Source organism: Protopterus annectens, chromosome 10.part0, assembly GCF_019279795.1.
Source record: "Protopterus annectens isolate FY-2018-M chromosome 10.part0, PAN1.0, whole genome shotgun sequence".
Taxonomy (NCBI): domain Eukaryota; kingdom Metazoa; phylum Chordata; order Ceratodontiformes; family Protopteridae; genus Protopterus; species Protopterus annectens.
The window spans coordinates 1,001,432,247-1,001,450,740 of NC_056744.1; the positions used below are offsets into that span (position 1 = coordinate 1,001,432,247).

At 39.8% G+C, this 18,494-nt stretch overlaps 1 protein-coding gene across 1 annotated transcript in view; it reads right to left on the reverse strand.

The window, feature by feature from the left end:
• Window positions 1-18,494, reverse strand: part of LOC122812820 (lectin-like) — a 40,434-nt gene that overhangs the window by 10,405 nt on the left and 11,535 nt on the right. The window contains exons 3-4 of the mRNA XM_044084873.1: window positions 15,252-15,370; window positions 8,052-8,195 (exon numbers count right to left, since the gene is read on the reverse strand). Coding sequence (XP_043940808.1) covers window positions 8,052-8,195; window positions 15,252-15,370 — 263 coding nt within the window. The remainder of the gene's footprint in view (window positions 1-8,051; window positions 8,196-15,251; window positions 15,371-18,494) is intronic.

An 18,494-nucleotide genomic window follows, 5' to 3' on the forward strand; every position in this document is an offset into this window, starting at 1 on the left:
TGCTACCTCTAGTGGGGATAAGAATGAGCTGGTCCAGGGCATTGGGAATAATGAATTCCACTAAACGTTGGTCAAGTGTATTGGTACATGAGTAGTTTCCCCAGTTAATGGAGGAGTAGTTGAAGTCGCCCAGTTTGAGTGTGTCAGGTTGGACCCTAATATTCTTCAGGGTGCTTAGGAACATGGAGTGTGAGTCTTGGGACAAGGTTGGGGACATATAGCAGGCTCCAAACTGACTTGCTCTCTTATATAGTGTTAGCTGCACCTGAATTATCTCTGATGCATTATGTTGGGCTACCAGTCTGGAGGTGTGCGCATCTTTTATGAATATGGAAACATCAGCACCTTTGGAGCTTCGGTCCAAGTTCTGGGGCCAAAATGTGTGGAATGAGTTATAGCCTGGTAGTGCAGTGGGGAGGGTTACATCAGGAGGGGCATCTGGTGTAAAACCTCTGCCAAATGACACATGCAGACAAAAATACAGATTTCCAAACTGGATTGGTCGAGGCCCAGGTTAACAACGACCACCACCAGTACTGTTAGCCAACAGGGTGCTGGCGGAAATTGGGCTACTGTTGGCCAAAGGAGAAGAATGGGGGGAAGGCATGCCCAAAGGCAGAAAGAGATTAGGAAGGTTAGGAGTGTAGCAGTGAGGGTAGGAACTTTGAATTTTGGCAGTATGACTGACTGGTATAGGAAGAGAGCTAGCTGATATGATGGAGAGAAGGAAGGTTGATATATTGTGCATGCAAGAGACCAGATGGAAGGGGAGTAAGGCCAGGTGTATAGGAGGCAGGTTCAAATTGTTCTATCATGGTGTGGATGGTAGGAGAAACATGGTAGGGTTATACTGAAGGAACAGTATGCCAAGAGTGTTTTGGAGGTGAAAAGAGTGTCAGATAGAGTGATGTTTATGAAGCTGGAAATTGATGGTGTAATGGTGAATGTTTTTAGTGCATACACTCCACAAGTTGGGTGTGTGATGGATGAGAAGGAAAAATTTTGGAGTGAGTTGAATGAAGTGGTGGTGAGTGTACACAAGGGTGAGATACTGGTGACTGGAGTGGATTTCAATGGGCATGTTGGTAAAGGGAACAGAGGGGATGAGGAAGTGATGCATAGGTATGGTGTTAAGGAGAGGAATGCAGAAGATCAGATGATAGTGGATTTTGTGAAAATTATGGACTTGGCTGTGGTAAATACATATTTTCAGAATAGGGAGGAGCATAGGGTGATGCACAAGAGTGGAAGAAGATGCACACAGGTGGATTAAGTCCTATACAGGAGGGTCAGTGTGAAGGAGATTGGAGACTGTAACGTGGTGACAGGGGAAAGTGTAGTTAGGCAGCATAGAAAGGTGATCTGTAGGATGACGTTGGTAATCAAAAAGAGGAGGAGGAGTGTGAGAGCAGTGCCAAGGATTTAATGGTGGAAGTTGAAAAAGGGTGATTGTGAGGTGGAGTTTAGGGAAGTGTTAAGATAGGCACTGGGGAGCAGTGATGAGTTACCAAATAGCTGAGTAACTACAGCAGAGGTGGTAAGGGAGAAAGCTAGAAAGGTGCTTGATGTGACATCTGGACAGAGGAGGGAGGTCAAGGAGACTTGCTGGTGGAATGAGGAAATACAGGAGAGTATACAGAGGAAGAGGCTGGTGAAGAAGAAAAGAGGGATTGTCAAAGAGATGAAGAAAGTAGACAGGAGTATAAGGAGATGAGGCACATGGCAAAGAGAGAGGTGGCAAAGGCTAAGGATAAGGCATATGGAGAGTTGTATGAAAGGTTGGACACTAAAGATCTGTACCGATTGGCTAGACAGAGGGACCAAGCTGGGAAAGATGTGCAGCAGGTAAGGGTGATAAAGGACTGTGAGGGAAATGTACTCACAAGTGAGGAGAGTGTGTTGAGCAGATGGAAAGAGTACTTCGCGGGGCCGATAAATGAAGAAAATGAGAGAGAGAGAAGGTTGGATGATGTGGGGATAGTGAATCTGGAAGTGAAACGGATTAGCAAGTAGGAAGTAAGGACAGCTATGAAAAGGATGAAGAATGGAAAGGCTGTTGGCCCAGATGACATACCAGTGGAAGCATGGAGGTACTTAGGAGAAATGGCAGTGGAGTTTTTAACCAGATTGTTTAATGAAATCTTGGAAAGTCAGAGGATGCTTGAGGAGTGGAAAAAAAAGTGTTTTGGTACCTATCTTTAAGAAAAAGGGTGATGTGCAGAGCTGTAGTAACTACAGAGGGATACAATTGATCAGTCACAGCTTGAAGTTATGGGAAAGAGTAGTGGAAGTTAGGTTAAGAAGGGAGGTGATGATTAGTGATCAGCAGTATGGTTTCATGCCAGGAAAGAGCACTACAGATGTGATGTTTGCTCTGAGAGTGTTGATGGAGAAATATAGAGGAGGTCAGAAGGAGTTGCATTGTGTCTTTGTGGACTTAAAGTATATGACAGGGTGTCTAGAGAGGAGTTGTGGTATTGTATGAGGAAGTCGGGAGTGGCAGAGAAGTATTTAAGAGTGGTACAGGATATGTACGAGGATATTTACGAGGGTAGTGCGACAGTGGTGAGGTCTGCAATGGGAGTGAAGGATGCGTTTAAGGTGGAGGTGGGATTACATCAAGGATCAGCTCTGACCCCTTTCTTATTTGCAATGGTGATGGACAGGTTGGCAGACAAGTGGATTATGATGTTTGCGGATGACATTGTGATCTGTAGTGAAAGTAGGCACCAGGTTGAAGAGACCCTGGAGAGGTGGAGATATGCTCTGGAGAGGAGAGGAATGAAGGTCAGCAAGACTAAGACAGAATATATGTGTGTAAATGAGAGGGATGATACAGGAATGGTGAGGATGCAGGAAGTAGAGTTGGTGAAGGTGGATGAGTTTAAATGCTTGGGATCAACAGTTCAGAGTAATGGTGAGTGCGGAAGAAAGGTGAAGAAGAGAGCACAGGCAGGGTGGAGTGGGTGAAGAAGAGTGTCAGGAGTGATTTGTGACAGATGGGTACCAGTAAGAGTGAAAGGGAAGGTCTGCAAGAGGGTAGTGAGACCAGCTATGTTATATGGTTTGGAGATGACGGCCTTGACAAAAAGGCAGGAGTCAGAGCTGGACATGGCTGAGTTAAAGATGTTAAGATTTGCACTGGGTGTGATGAGGATGGACAGGATTAAGAATCAGTATATTAGAGGGTCAGCTCACGTTGTACGGTTTGGAGACAAAGCCAGAGAGGCGAGATTGCGTTGGCTTGGACATATGCTGAGGAGGGATGCTGGGTATATTGGTAAAAGGAAGTTAAGGATGGAGCTGCCAGGTAAGAGGAAAAGAAGAAGGCCTAAGATAAGGTTTATGGATGTGATGAGGGCGAACATGCAGATGGTTGATGTGACAGAGCAAGATGCAGAGGACAGGAAGAAATGGAAATAGATGATTCACTGTGGCGACCCCCTAACTGGAACAACCAAAAGAGAAGAGAAGAGAGAGAGGGTGCAGGGGTGATTTCTGCTGCTTTAAACCAGGTCTCTGTTACAGCACAAATGTACCCTGAATCGGTAACTTTGAGACAGAAAAAGTGTCAAATGCCCTGTTATAAAATATTCAGTATGTAATTTTTCCTCTGGAAAAAAATGATAGACGGGGAGTTAATTTTATATCAGATATGCTAACCTGTTTTGTGGAAATGCTGTGAGATAAAGCTTTTAAAACTAGCTCATACCATTCACAGACAAATGTCTTGGAGGAAAGATTTAACTTTAATCTTAAGACCTAGTTGAGAACATTTGCAAATTAGTTTAATTGGGGGTGGGGTGAAATGCCCCAGGAATCCACATGCTTCTCAGTATTTGAGCTCCTTTATGGTCATTTGACAATGGGTCTTCTAGGCTTAATCGGAAATGAGTGGGAGTGAGAATATGATTTGACAAGTAGTCTGCTGTGTTGTATCTACTGTATTTCAAATCTAAGCTTAGGAAGCTCGTAGGCTTGGCACAGGAACACCTAGCACAAACACAACAGCAACAAACAGTCTAAATGAATGGTCATTGTGAACCTAAGAAAGTATTGTGGGAGAAAAGGTAATGGTGCTTATCCCTGTTCAAGAAAATAAGCTGCAAGGAGCATGGGAGGAACCTTTCTAGGGTTACCACATGCCCCACTTTGCAAGGGATAGTCCCTCTTTGGGTGGTTGTGTCCTGGGAAAAAAATAAAAAAATGACAAATGTCCTGAGATTTTAGGACAAAAATAGTTTTCTTTAATAGTTGCATAAAACAATTATTATTTATCTGAAACACTTAAATGTTATATGAAATAGGATAAGCAACTGAAATGCTACAAGAATAAGCTTTTATTTTGGCATGAAAGGGAAGTTCTATCCTTTGTACTGGTCATGGGTATGTTTTGTCCTGAAAAATCTGACATTTCTACAAAAAAATGTCTACTTTGGGCATTTGAAAAGGTGGCAACCCTAAACCTTTCACTCTTGAGAGTAAGGTAATTGGAGCTAATTATATTGTAAAGTTGCCATTCTGAAGGCAGAAACATAAAAACTACCATGCTGATATGTTGAAGGCCTGCCATTACAGAAACACACTAGTAGACAAATATTTATTACGCCCGACTGAAATAAACATGCAACAGTAATCCAAAGAAAGAAGGGGAAATGTAACACTGGGGAGTTCTCATTTGTGTGCTGCATGAAATACTTTGTACTACAGGATTATGAAACACATTTAATAACTTATGACTTTGTCATTCATTATGAAACTCATTCCCAAAGCGAATAATACAGGATATTTCATATATCACACAGGAGACTCAAACATATTCCATGTGTGTGTGCGTGTGTCTATGCAAGTGCGAACGTATGTGTGTGTGTGTGTGTGTGTGTGTGTGTGTGTGTGTGTGTGTGTGTGTGTGTGTGTGTGTGTGTGTGTGTGTGTGTGTGTGTGTGTGTGTGCGTGTGTGTGTGTGTGTGTGTGTGTGTGTGTGTGTGTGTGTGTGTGTGTGTGTGTGTGTGTGTGTGTGTGTGTGTGTGTGTGTGTGCATGCATGTGTGTGTCTCTATGCATAATTATGTGATGGTTCATTAAAGACAAAAAATATTGAGTTCATGGCATCCTCCTGAGCCCTCATGTGAAGGTCTACAGTAGCCCTTCCTCTTTCTTTAAACTGCCAACTCGAAGGGTGGTGCAATTACATGAGAGTAGTTTTACCCTCCTCTCATACATACCTTGCCTTCTCAAATTGTCATGGTTCTGAGTAATGATATTATGATATTTTTTTTTCTCCTACATGAGGTGCTTATCCTGTCCTAAGTGAAAGAACACCAGACAAGTTAAATGTCCTCAACATGGAGGCTAGTTATTTTTACCTATTTTACTGCAATACTATCTAACTAAAAATACTTCTATATTTCCTTTTACATATTCTTTAGGAGGGTTTTAAACTTTAGATGTCATGAACAATTTTGCTATGACTTCTTTAAAATGCTTTAATGTTTGTGTTTTAACCTTTTCAGAAATAAAGAAGCAAAACTAAGTAACCATCATTGTCATGCTTCTAGTATGAGTCATTGAAGATGAAACCCTGAAACCCTGATGTTTGGAATCCCCAAACTCCAATTCTACAAAAAAACCCTACCCCACAGTTGAACTTATATATATATATATATATATATATATATATATATATATATATATATATATATATATATATATATATATATATATATATATATATATATATATATAGGTTCATAGGTTCATAGGTTGGTACTGAGTTATCTGCCCGTAGGCATATATTAGCCCAGCCACGTTGTGCGGTATTCACCGTCCCTTTAGTAGTTCCTTAGACCCTTGTACTAGCAGCTAGTACCCTTGGCCCCTATTTAGTAGTGCTGTTGGTGTGATCCCCAGTGTGGAACTTTCTGTTACCCATCCACTCATCAAGGTTCCTCTTGAAGAGTGATAGTGAGGGGCTCTGTCTTATGTAGATCGGGACCCTGTTCCATAGTAAGGGAAGTCTCTGCGAAGGGAATCTATCCCTCCAGCATGTTCTATTCATTGTTGTGTTGAGGTTTATATCCCTAGAGCGTGTAGCTCGAGTAGATATATATGTGTGTTTGTATGTATATGTCATTATATGTACCAATGCCACAACTGCACCAACTAGAAAAAAGGAGACAATACTTCAAATAAGGGTATCACTGTGGGCAAATCTTGCCAGAAATGATCCTCTATGAAGCTGATCAGAACCTTAGGGAACTGATTAGTTTAATGCATTGTCATCACCTCCTCCTTTTCATATTTGACATCCTGACCCCATGTAAAATGTGAAACAGGGAGTTGGTGATGAAAATTCCAATTTAAAATCACATTTATAATCATCTGAAGACCTGCTGCTCTGAATTATAAATCTGAATTATAAATCAATAAGCTCTTAAGAAGTAACAACGTAGTTAAATAAACAAAAAGTCAAATAACAAAGCAAACTTGGTTTATGCCAGTTGAAATTGCGTATCAGGAAGAGAACTGCAGATCCTTATCTGCTGCTACAACCTGTGACTCTCATTTTCCTATTGCTTGTCTAAACTAAAACTGTAGGTCAGGAACAGAACTTGAGTTCCTCAGTTCCTCACCTTCTTTTTCTGTTAGTTTTTGTTCAGAGATATATTTTCCTTTAGTTTCTGGTCCCTAATTACCACTCACACTCACAACTGTCTGTGACTCTCTACTACACCTCTAGATTTCTTCATTTTTCTACTTCCTTACTGTGAGTGCTGACTCTTTTGCTCTCTCTCTCTCTTTGTTGATTCTGTTAGCCTTCTCCTTGCTGCCCTTTGTCATTGTCATTCACCTCCTTTTGTAGATGGCATGACATTTCTATTCACAGCAGTCTTTTTTGGACACTGAGGATTGTTTTATAAAAAAGAATTCCCCCTGACTGAGTTAGGTTATGGACAGTGGTTTTAGCTTCACATATGTTCCACATTTTCATTGCTGCGTAGTGGCACTTCCTAATGTATCATAACTGTTTTACCCAGAATTCACTGCGATCTGCCAAGCCCCATCTTCCATCGTCACCCTAATTTATTTGGATTCTTTGTCATGTATGGTATATTCTATGAAGTTTGATTAACCACCACCGCCTGCTTGCTTAAGACTGGCTGAGCTTACATCAACTACCTGGTACTTCTGCCAGCATTATTTTGGTTCAGTCTTTGAAGCAGCTTTAAACAACAATGCAGCCTCATAGCGAGAAAGATGTCCCCTGGTTTGTTCCTTTTCACACTGTCACATCATCTTCTATTAGCTAGTTTTACCAAAAATTACCCTAGTCTTACCTGAGGTCCCTTCTCTGTTTCTGAGATGCACATATAGTTGGAACAGCAGAACTTAATGTACCAGACTCCCATCTGCTTAAAATAACACCCTTTAGCTTTACCTCAGTACTTAAGCTTAGTCATTTCAAGGCTCCTGAGCGCTGCTATTATTTTCCTGTTCTTAGCCACCCCTTCAGTTTATTATTTTCTTTGATTAAGGATTTATCTTGTAGTAAACAGCTAGTAAATATTGTATGTTGTCTTTCCATGCTTCAAATTCTGCTGGTGCAGTTTGAATGTTCTATTTACATTGAATAAACTGTTATCACTTGACATGGAGCATCTGTAAATGACTCATTAACTTTAATCAATCCACTTCCAAAACACAATAAATAAACACATTTTAGTGCTGGAAAGAGTGAGCAGATGTGCTGTAGATGAGAACAGCTCTGGTGAATTTGAAGAACCACCTAATTTTGAGAAATTAGCTCTAGTACTGAAATAACTTGATGGCGGTTAGTAGTTGGAACTGTTAGAGAGGGACATTGTCACTGGGACAATCAGGTTTAACAAGGACAAGCCCAAGAGTTGTTTATGTTAGAGAAGAATGATGTAAACTGCATGTTTTCATCTACCACTGAAACCTCATTCAATTTCATGGTTCAAAATATAAATTTTCCCACTGTCAGCATGCAACAGTAAAAAGAAAACAGTTTGCATTGGGTGTTTACATTACCTTCAGGAACCTCATTCCTCCAATCCAAGTGCTGTGTGGACTCTTGCCACGGGTGTGCTTTACTAAGTGCAGGACAAGCTTATTCAGTTTAGCATCATGAATGGACACCAAGTGACCATTTGTCCCATGTCTTCGGCAGTACATCTGTAAATTAAATTTGAAAAAGTCAAAGAAAATAAATTATCCTTACACTGGGTATATTATGCTATTAATGTACAAGTCTTCACATTATGGTTATTGACTGTTTTTGAAACTATGGCCCTACAGCTTGCCTGCATTCATCATGCTCTTGTTGTTGTTCTGTTGTGATGAGAAGTTTGCATATCTAACTACTATCTTTTGTCTGTGCCACAAAAGGGAGAGCCTGTTCCTAATATGACTATTGTACTGGAATATTTTCTACTCTGGATTTTGTTTTGTTTTTTTCATGGGCCTCTGCTGAAACGGAACTAAGTCTAATATGACTTTATGGTCAACAAATGCAAATATCTACATACATACATACATACATGCATACATACATAACATACATCAGTCCACTCACTCAGTAAATAAAAGGCACTACTTTATACTCACTCACCAGATGTCCCAATATGTCATCCTTTTGTTACTCTAATGATTTCAAACTGAGAGCACAGGTGTGAGAAGGTTGCATTAGGAGCAATGAATCAAACAACATTTAGGCAGACTCTCTTGGTTATGTTTTGGCTGGCTTTTGGTCATTCGGTACTGGCACCTCAAAGTGCTGGTTGCTCTAGTATTTTATATCAAGGAATTTTCTCACCCAGGCTGCATGCTTGACACAGAACACCTTTCTATTTCTACTCTACTGCCATGATCCTACACCAGAGTCTCTATTTTCGCCAAATGCAAGACAGCCACCTGTATGAATATTGCTGAAATAGGATGTGGGTGTGCTTCTGAGTCCAAGAGAAATGGGAGTTTACCTTTTCAATTCTACCCCCAGCTAGTTCCCTAAGTATAAAGTACAACTGGCAGACTGGCTACTAAAAAACATGTAGAGTGTAAGGCAGCTCCATGAGCCAGCCAAGTAAGTTGCTACACAAGTCATTTTTCTGGAGGGATGATGGGGGGGGGGGGTTATTAACCTCTATGTCTCACTCCTCTTGTTTAGTCCTACATTGCAAACTCTGGTATAATCAGTAATTTATTTGGAACAAAAGCCTTATATCAGTGTTGTCGCTCATCCCTCTCTAGTATAGATGACAAACAGGTGGGGTAGTTTGTTAATATATTTTATTACATAGAAACACATCAGGATAAATAGCAGCATTACAAAATACAAACAAACTGATTAACTGACAGACTACACAGACATACATGCTTACATCTCTACAGCTAACTACAAAATGGCAGTCAGGCTCGCACGTGCTCAGTATTTATACACTTGTGCAAGCCCCTAGAAAGCTTCTTAAAACTTTACACACATATTGATCTACAAGTGTGTTATGTGAGATATGTATCATTAGATATTACATTTATAGAGCCTGAGTAAAAAAAAGTACTCATGGTTGCTATTTGTCAAACATTGCACATCTCCTTTAATACAAGAGAAAACAGCAAGAAAATTCAATGGCAGCTTTCCAAATTCTCTTCTATGGCAAAGTTAGCATGCTCTCCATGGAATGACCCTCATATATGACCTGCCAGGAGCCATAATCAATAAAGCCTACATTAAGTGTACACTGTTCTGAGGAACGGACCACACAGACATAACTCCCACCTTCTTCCTCCTAATTTTAATTTTCCTACTGATATTCTTGCAGCTTTAAATATTGACAGGGATTCATAACGTTTACCACAAAGTGTAGACTACATGTATACTTAATGTAATATTACTAATTGACTAGAAAGCACAAAAAATGTGATAAGAATTTTACTGAATACATATCGTGTACTCTTAGTGTAGGCGTTATTGAATCTGGCCCCTGTGCAATCTGGAACACATAAAATTAAATATGTTAACCATTAAGATTACATTCCATGGCGGCATACCTCTCAACCTCTTAGAGCAAGAAATCTGGACAAAGCCATAAATAAAAGTGGGACAAAGGCCGGAAAATAGGGACAATTGTTAAATCTTGTTCTTACAAACTTAGAAAATTGATAGAATAAAAGGTTTTGCATTAGCATGGATTTTCAGAAGGGTATGAAGTCTGAAACTCAGCTGTGGTGGTGGTGCTGCAGTAGCGTTGTCGCCTCACAGTAAGACGTTGTCCTGTTCGATTCTCAGCTAAAGCATCTTCTGTGTGGAGACATGCATGAATGGGCGTACCTTCATTGAAGGTTGTGCGTCAGGCCTGGCAAGTCGGTACGTAAAAATCTACTGCCAATCATTAGCGAACCGGAGTTCCGCTGTGGCGACCCCTAACCGGGAAAAGTCGAAAGATACAACAACATGAAGTCTGAAACAAAGAAATGTCATTATTTTCTAACTTCAATGTTTAATGACTTGCCACTAGTTTGTTAGAAAACCAAACTTTTATGAAAAACGGACCAAAAATATGGGGCAAAAATCTGGACATTCTGCCAAAATCTGTACAGTTGAGAATGGCGGGTAAATTTTCTACCCTCATCCATAAACTTGTGAAAAAACAAATTATGCAGGCTTATATGACTCCACCACTCTGATAACTAGTTTAAAAAAAACTGTTGTGGGTGTGATGCCTACCATCTTCAACAACTGTAAGGTGTTATGAGATAGTTGTATGACTTTAGATGAAACATGAAAGATACAAATAGAAAATTAAGCCTTAGGGTACTTTCCCTGGATATTCATAGTTGTGTTGTCCAGTGTCGGTGGTAGAGCAGGTAGCATACTTGCCTTTGTGTAGAAGGCTGTGGGTTCTCTCCCTCCTAGGTAGAGCATTTGCTGATACTACTGTTTAGCATGGGGGCGGGGGGGTGCTGCCTTCCTGAATGTGTCCTCCTTTGGTTGATATGCCTACCAAGTATGAACCTGTTGTCTGTTTGCTAGCCATTCCTTATTGCATATCCCAAACACTCTTTTTTAGGTAACTTAGGCAACTTTATTCCTCAAGGGCAGCAGGCATTGAATTTGTAGATGAAGCTCTGAAATGCAAAGTTAATTATAATTCTCTTTAATGTGAAATCATTCACATGACTTTTACTTCAGCAGAGATTGTGCATATTGACTGTTATTGGTGGATTATAATGACTGTAGTTTGAGTGGCCTTTTATGGACGAAATGTTGTGGAATGGATAGCCTTGTCATTATTAGCTCATATGTGGCTCACATGTTTTGTTTCACTGCCTACTGGAAAAATGTTCAAAACAACAAATTTGAAGCACCCTCTGTCAAGGGGTAATGCATTATACAAGAAATATAATATAATACAATCAGGAAATATGTGGAAGGGGCCTGTGGTTTGAAAACAGCCAAAAGGTAAACTTTACCCATCATTGATCAGATGCATTTTCTTTGAATATGGGTTTCAATGCCATTTCAATTAATGTGAGCCTCAATGGCAGAGTTGTTTACTGTTAATGCTAAGTCAGTTTTCATTGTGAGACAATTGTTCTGTTTAGCAAATGTCTATCAGCATTTGTGCTATACAATTTGAAACAAAAGTTTTAAATTCAATCCATATATTTATAATCATTGCGGCAGTAAAGCAGAAAATAATATGCACACTGACAGGTTTGAACTGTGCTTATTGTAGCTGGGGAGAAATAGCCAAGTAATTGGACACTGGAATGGCTGGAGGGGCTACTGCTGGGGTAGCTGGTGTGTGTGCGTGTGTGTGTGTGTGTGTGTGTGTGTGTGTGTGTGTGTGTGTGTGTGTGTGTGTGTGTTTGTGTGCGTGGAATTAGCAATGTCTTCCAGATTGACTATAGGCATGGTGTGTGTGTGTGTGTGTGTGTGTGTGTGTGTGTGTGTGTGTGTGTGTGTGTGTGTGTGTGTGTGATATGTAAATAAATAAAACATAATATTTACTTGGTGACTGTACAGGAAGTGCTGACAGAAGGTAGGGTTTTGTGTTTGACTCCAATAATTGCTTTTGGAATCAGTAAAGCTGCAACATAAATCTTCCACAGCAGCCATTTACTGAAAAAGAACAAAACATGTAGATCTCAGAAACAAAGCAAGAAAAGGGGCTACCAAGTTAGGCCTGCTGAGGCCTTATCAGAGAGGGTGGTTAGACTGACCAGGAAGGCATAAACCTTCACGTCTACCAGTGAGACTCTATTATGAATCCTTCTTGGCATATTTGATTCACTTATTTATTATTTATTTGCAGTTTGTTTGCCAGGATAGTGCATTGCACCACAAGGAGCCCATTTTCAATGGAGTCCTGGGGAGAAAAGCTCCAGAAAAATAGAAATACAAAGTACACATTGCACATATACATTACAGATGATCTCATAGGAATACAAAGTAAATATGATAAGAAAAGGTTAACAATGATAGAATACATCAGTATAGTTCATTAAACAGCAATAAAAAACACTTTTTTTTTTTTACAAAAGTAGCAGCATAGGGTAACTGCTAAGTAGTTGGTCAAATAGTTCAATAGAGCTGTGGAACTATAGGAGGCAGTGATGGCGTGTTTAGTTCTAGGAGAATAGGAAGTGGTATAAGGATTAGGTAGGATGGGAACAGGAGCACTTCCATTGTGAAGTTAGGTGTGAGGACAGCAAGGTTTTAAATGAGAAGAGACTGCTGGTGATGCAGATAGGAGATGGTAGAGAATTCCAGAGGTGTGCAAGACAGATGGACATTAGGTGATTCCCAGCTGGACATGTGGGTTTGTGCAATTTAATTTGTTTTCGGGAATTAGACTTAGAAGTTATTCTGGTTTGTACATCTCAAAGATAGTGGCTAGGGAGGGACAAAGAGAGGGGTTGTAAATGAGTTTGTGTGCTTGGATAAGTAGGTTATAAGTGAGGAGGTTAGGTAGCTCAAGCCAGTTTAGTTGGTGAAGAGAATTACAATGGTGAGAAATGGCTCTGTGACCTGCCACAAATTTTGATATCTTGTTATAGCAAGAAGAGAGTTTTGTTTTGAGGGAGGATTGCATGTTGATGAGGATAGATGCACCATATTGGAAGGATGGGATGAGATAAGTATTGGCTAGTATGAGCCTGGTGGAAGGAGAGATATAACAATTATGGCAGTATATCATACCAAGTTTTTTTTTTTTTTTTTATATTTACTTGTAAATGTTTGTTGAATTTTAGTTGATCATCTATGAGTACTCCTAGTAGTTTAGTGTCAGAGACTATTTCTAGGGGAGTATTGTTTTTGCTGGTGATTATGAATCTGTTTATCTAGGGAGGAGGATTTGGAGGCGGTGAATAACATAAGTTTAGTTTTGGTTGCATTAAGAGCCAGATGGTTGTCTAGCATCCTCTGCTCAGTAGAAGATAAGGCATTTTGGGTAAGCTTATGTAGAGTAGGGATAGAAGGGGAGGAACAGTAAATGGTAGAATCATCGGCATATTGGATTAGGCTGGAGTTTGGAATGGCTTGGTAGAAGTCGTTAATGAATATATTGAATAGTAGGGGACCTAAAATGAAACCTTGGGGAGACCTGTGGGAGTATTAAGGAAGGGTGAAGTGGCTTTATTCCATTTGACTGCTTGTTGTCTGGTTGTGAGGTAGGTGGAGAACCACTTGGTACAGGAAGGGGATATGTTTAGTTTGGAGAGTTTATTAAGAAGCAGGTTGTGAGAAATAGTGTCAAACACCCTGGAGAGGTCAAGGAGAAGGGTGGACACAAAATGGCCAGAATCGCGGGCTTTGTTAATTGTTTCAAGGAAGGAGAGGACTGCAGTGGAGGGGCTATGACCGGGTTTGAATCCATGCTGCATGGGGGAAAGAAGCTAGTTGTTGATGAGATAGGGTAAGAGTTGTTGGTGGATACATTTATCAAGACTCGTAAAAACAGGCAATAAGATAGCAACAGGGCAGAAGTTTGGAATGTCATTATTATTGCCTCCTTTATGTAGAGGAATACTAAAGACTTTCTTCCAGAGCTAGGGGACCTGGCTTTCTGAGATAGAATGATTAATTAATATGCTAATAGGGACAGCAAAGGCTTCTGCGGCTACTTTTAGGAGGGAATTTAATCAGGGGCATTGGAACTAGGTTTTAATTTTAGGAGAAGATTTTTATGGTGGATATAGAGATTAGATTGATAGAGAAGGGTGGAGATTGGGGGCAAGGGATGCTAGGGAAGGAAGGGATGGGTGCAGGCTGAGGAGGGGTCATAGAGGTGTTGGTGAAGGATGATTTTAGCTTGCTTATGGACTCTATGAAGAAAGAGTTAAATTGGGTGGCTAAGTCCATGTCAGAGGCATCTGGGTTAGGGTAAGGGTTTTCTTTTTTCCCTGGATTGAGGAGAGATGAGATTCCTTTCCAAAATAGTTTGGGATTGGTGTTCTGGGTGGTTTGGAGAGTGGAGAAATAGGCTTTGCGGTCTGAAGTGATAAATTTTTTTACTTTATTTCATAGTGTTTTATATTCGTTAAGGGTGATAGTGGTTTTATTTTTATGGTAACGTGTCCAGGTTTTGTTACAGAGTCACATAGTAGCTAAGGTGTTCTTGGTTAACCAGGGTACAGGGTTACTTTTTGTATGTTTTGTTTTTAGAGGAGCAAAGGAGTTGAGCAGGTTTGTGAAAGTAGAGTTAACGTAGGAGAGAACATTATCTAGGGGAAGAGTCTTTAATGGGTTCCAGTTTGTGCTTTTTAGTGCATTTGAGAAGGTTTCAGAATTGAAGTTTTTTAGGCAGCGAGTGGAAATATAGGTGTGAGTTGGTTGTACAGAAGAGGGGAGACAGCTGGTAAAAGTGGGGGTGTGGTCAACTAGTGGGTCCGGGAGAATACCACTATCAGAGATATAGTGAGGATGGGATACTAGAACCCAGTCCATTGGACTTCCAGTAATGGAGTTCTTGGAAGGCCTGGTAGTGGAATTGATTAGTTGTGTAAAGTTATATAAGTTAATATTTAGTGAGTTAGTGGGAGATTGTATTGTGCCCCAGTTTATGTTCACGTCCCCCAAGATTATGGTTTTGTGAGTAATGTTGGTGGAGACCCAGGAGAGAATATCATTCTATAATAAGTAAAAAGCACTGAAACTGCCCGTTAGAGATGCAAACATCAAAGGGACAGGAAACCACTCTAGAGAATCTGTTTTCTTCTCTACTGTACCTCAGCATCTGTGAATGCCATTGGAGTACTGACATAATGTGTTATAGCAGTTCCATACGTCATTGTTTTTTCTATCTCGGGTCCATTTGTGTTGTTCTGGTGCAATTCTCCATGTAGGCCTTAAAAAATAAAAAGAGAGAGAGGAAGATAATGCAGATTTGTGAATACCTTTTAAAATGTACTTTATTTATGTAAAACATGTGTAACATTAAAGACAGAGAATTGATACAAACTGATACAAAACACTGTAAAGCACTAATGTGCATTTTCTCATTATGTACCTAACCATGTGGTAAAATGGAATTGTTAAACCTTCTGGGATACTCATCAACTCCCCAATGGCATATTTACATATTCACCGGATAAGAACTCTCTTGGTATGAAGGTCTCATTCCTAACACATTGTGGAACCTGGGAGTTTAGCTTCTGATTTCACCTCCTGTGGAGATGTGTATGTAAGTGGCACAACTACAAACCAACCTGCAGTAGTTAAATTCCCAGCAAGCAATGCAGGGTGCCAACAGCTTCCTAATTCTTTACACAGGGCTGTTGTGCATTGTGATCCAGTCATCAGAAGCAATGAGTCTACCCCTCTTCCGCAAAAAAAAAAAAAAGGATGGCATACATAATATGGATTGGGTCTATATCATCATTTTGAACGTTCAGTTACTCGAATACTAAAAGACTGACACCAAAATATCGAACCGCAAGTTAACCAAACATTGAAAACCATGAAAATCAAAATATCGAACTGCCATAGTTGGCCAACTCCACCTCCTGCTTTGTACTGCATACCCAAAGAAAATAAATAACCTAAACTTCACCCATGTGTACACTTCACCCATATGTCCCCTGTGTGAAGTAAATGTAAAGAAGACAACAAATATATGTGAACGTGAACAAACAGCAGCTAACTAGGAAAAACGCTATAATTTATGTAGTACGTTCAAACTTTCATCTGTATGTTACACTTTCAACAGTAGAGCTATCACTTGAAGGAATTCAGCCACAGAATACTCATTCCTCTTCCAGAGCACTGCTTGCATATGGAAATGCAAACACATACAACTTAAACTGTTTTAGGGTGTCATATATTACTATTGGGCTACAACAATGTATGATTATATATGTACTTAACCTTATATTCTAAACCTAAATTAACCTTGTATTGCACATGTATAATATATCCCTTTATAGGATAACTGAATCACCTAGTGACGTTTTACGTCAGTAATTGTGATGTGGCCAACTATGGCAATGTGATAGTTTGATTTTCGCAGTTTTCAGCTTTCGGCTAACTTGTGGTTCGATAGTTTGGTGTCGGCCTTTTAGTGTTCGAGTAACTGAATGTTAAAAATAATGATATAAACCCTATGGATTTATTCTATTGTATACCAAAGGCAGAAGGTTCCTCGCTGTCTACTGTTGAAGTATTTTCTTTTCTGGGTACATGTGGTTATAGTACTATTTGGTATGACATTCAGCAGATAATTCTGACTTGACCAGCTCTGAAATAATCTTAAACATATCTCCATTTCCTCTTAAAATTTACCTAAAACACAGGAGTACAGAAAACAATAATTCTGATGAAGTAACTGCAAGCAAAAAGGTGAAATTAACAGAAAGGAAAACGTGTAACCAAAATCCTATGGTAAGACTTTCTAAAGGAGCAAAGAGGAAGGTAAATTCAACTCAGAAATTAGTGAAACTTCTTCAAGGAAATGTAATGGACTGATAGAATATTTTGCAAGAAGGGAGACAGGCTAGAAAAGTTGGTACATTCATAAAGGTTTTAATATTTGTAATGAGATAAGATAAAGGAGAGAGAGAGACAGACAGCTGTGACAGACAAACTGCAATACTTGTAGACCACAAAGAATCACACTGCTCTTCTGACAGCATTTTTAGTCACATTATGTTGTAATATGGATGTTTTACATTGAGATAATAAAGTGGTATCCTCTGTTTTACTCCTTCGAGCCTCTAGTTTGTATTTTGATCAGTCAGACTTTACCTGTTTGAGATGATTTCCACAACTGACACACCCACATACATATACACGCATGCGTGCACGCACAAACACACACACACACACACACACACACACACACACACACACACACACACACACACACACACACACACACAAAAACACACATACCTCTCAAACTGTCAAGATTTTCACAAAATATCCAAATTTTCACTTTAATTTTTGGTCTGTTTCTCATAAAATGTGTGGTTCTCTGGCAAATCATTGAGGATTACAGTCTCTATAATGACAGATATTTCAGTTTCCAAAGGAAAATATATGATAATACAAAGCTTGATATTGTAGCAACTTTCTAAGTTTATAACTGCAATATTTAAAATCTGTCCCTAATTTTGGGCCTTAGTCCCCCCATTAATTTTAGTTTTGTGCAGAATTCTTGGCCTAAAAGGTTGAGAGGTACACACGTCACATATACCAGTGCTTTGTGCAGTGTGACTTTCCACAGGGTCATTTATTTCACAAAGAGACCTACACAGTATGGTCCTATGAACATAGGTAGCACACTACTGAATGGTGCCCACTGTTGTATGTTGCAGGTAATGGTGATTACACCAAGGAACCATGCCTTATGGCAACCCCATTTACTGCACCCAGATAATGGCAATGATGTTATATAACACAACACTGTGGCAGGCATGTAACATCATCACATGTAGTTCCAGACGTCTGAGGCCTGTTTCCATTGCTTGGATACATCTGGTGGTAAACTAGATGCCCCAAAGACCTGCAGCACAATATCTTTCAGTCTGTGCTACATAATATGGTGCCACAAAAGCAATAACAGCAAGGGGATAATGTAGCACTGCCTATCTGTGACAGCCGTGGAGGAGGAAGAGTCAGGTGAGGCGTCATCATTGACACTCGCTCTGCCACTACCCTGTGTGAAGCAAAGGTAGGTGAGGTATATCCTGGCACATATAAGGTGGCGCCATCTGGTCCTCAACTATGGGCCATGACTAGACAAATAGGGATAACGTGGCATCTTAAAAACTTTGTAGCTAATGTGGCACTGATAGCTATGAGTGTTATTTATAAAAATTGTGCACCAGGAAAGCAGGGTTGGTGCACCATAAAAAAAATAAATAAATAAATAACAAGAAAACTCTTTTCAGTTCATAAAACATAAAAGAGGTGAAAAGCCGGTAAGCTCGTTGAATGGTTCACTCACCAAAGCAGGAACACAGTAGTCAAAA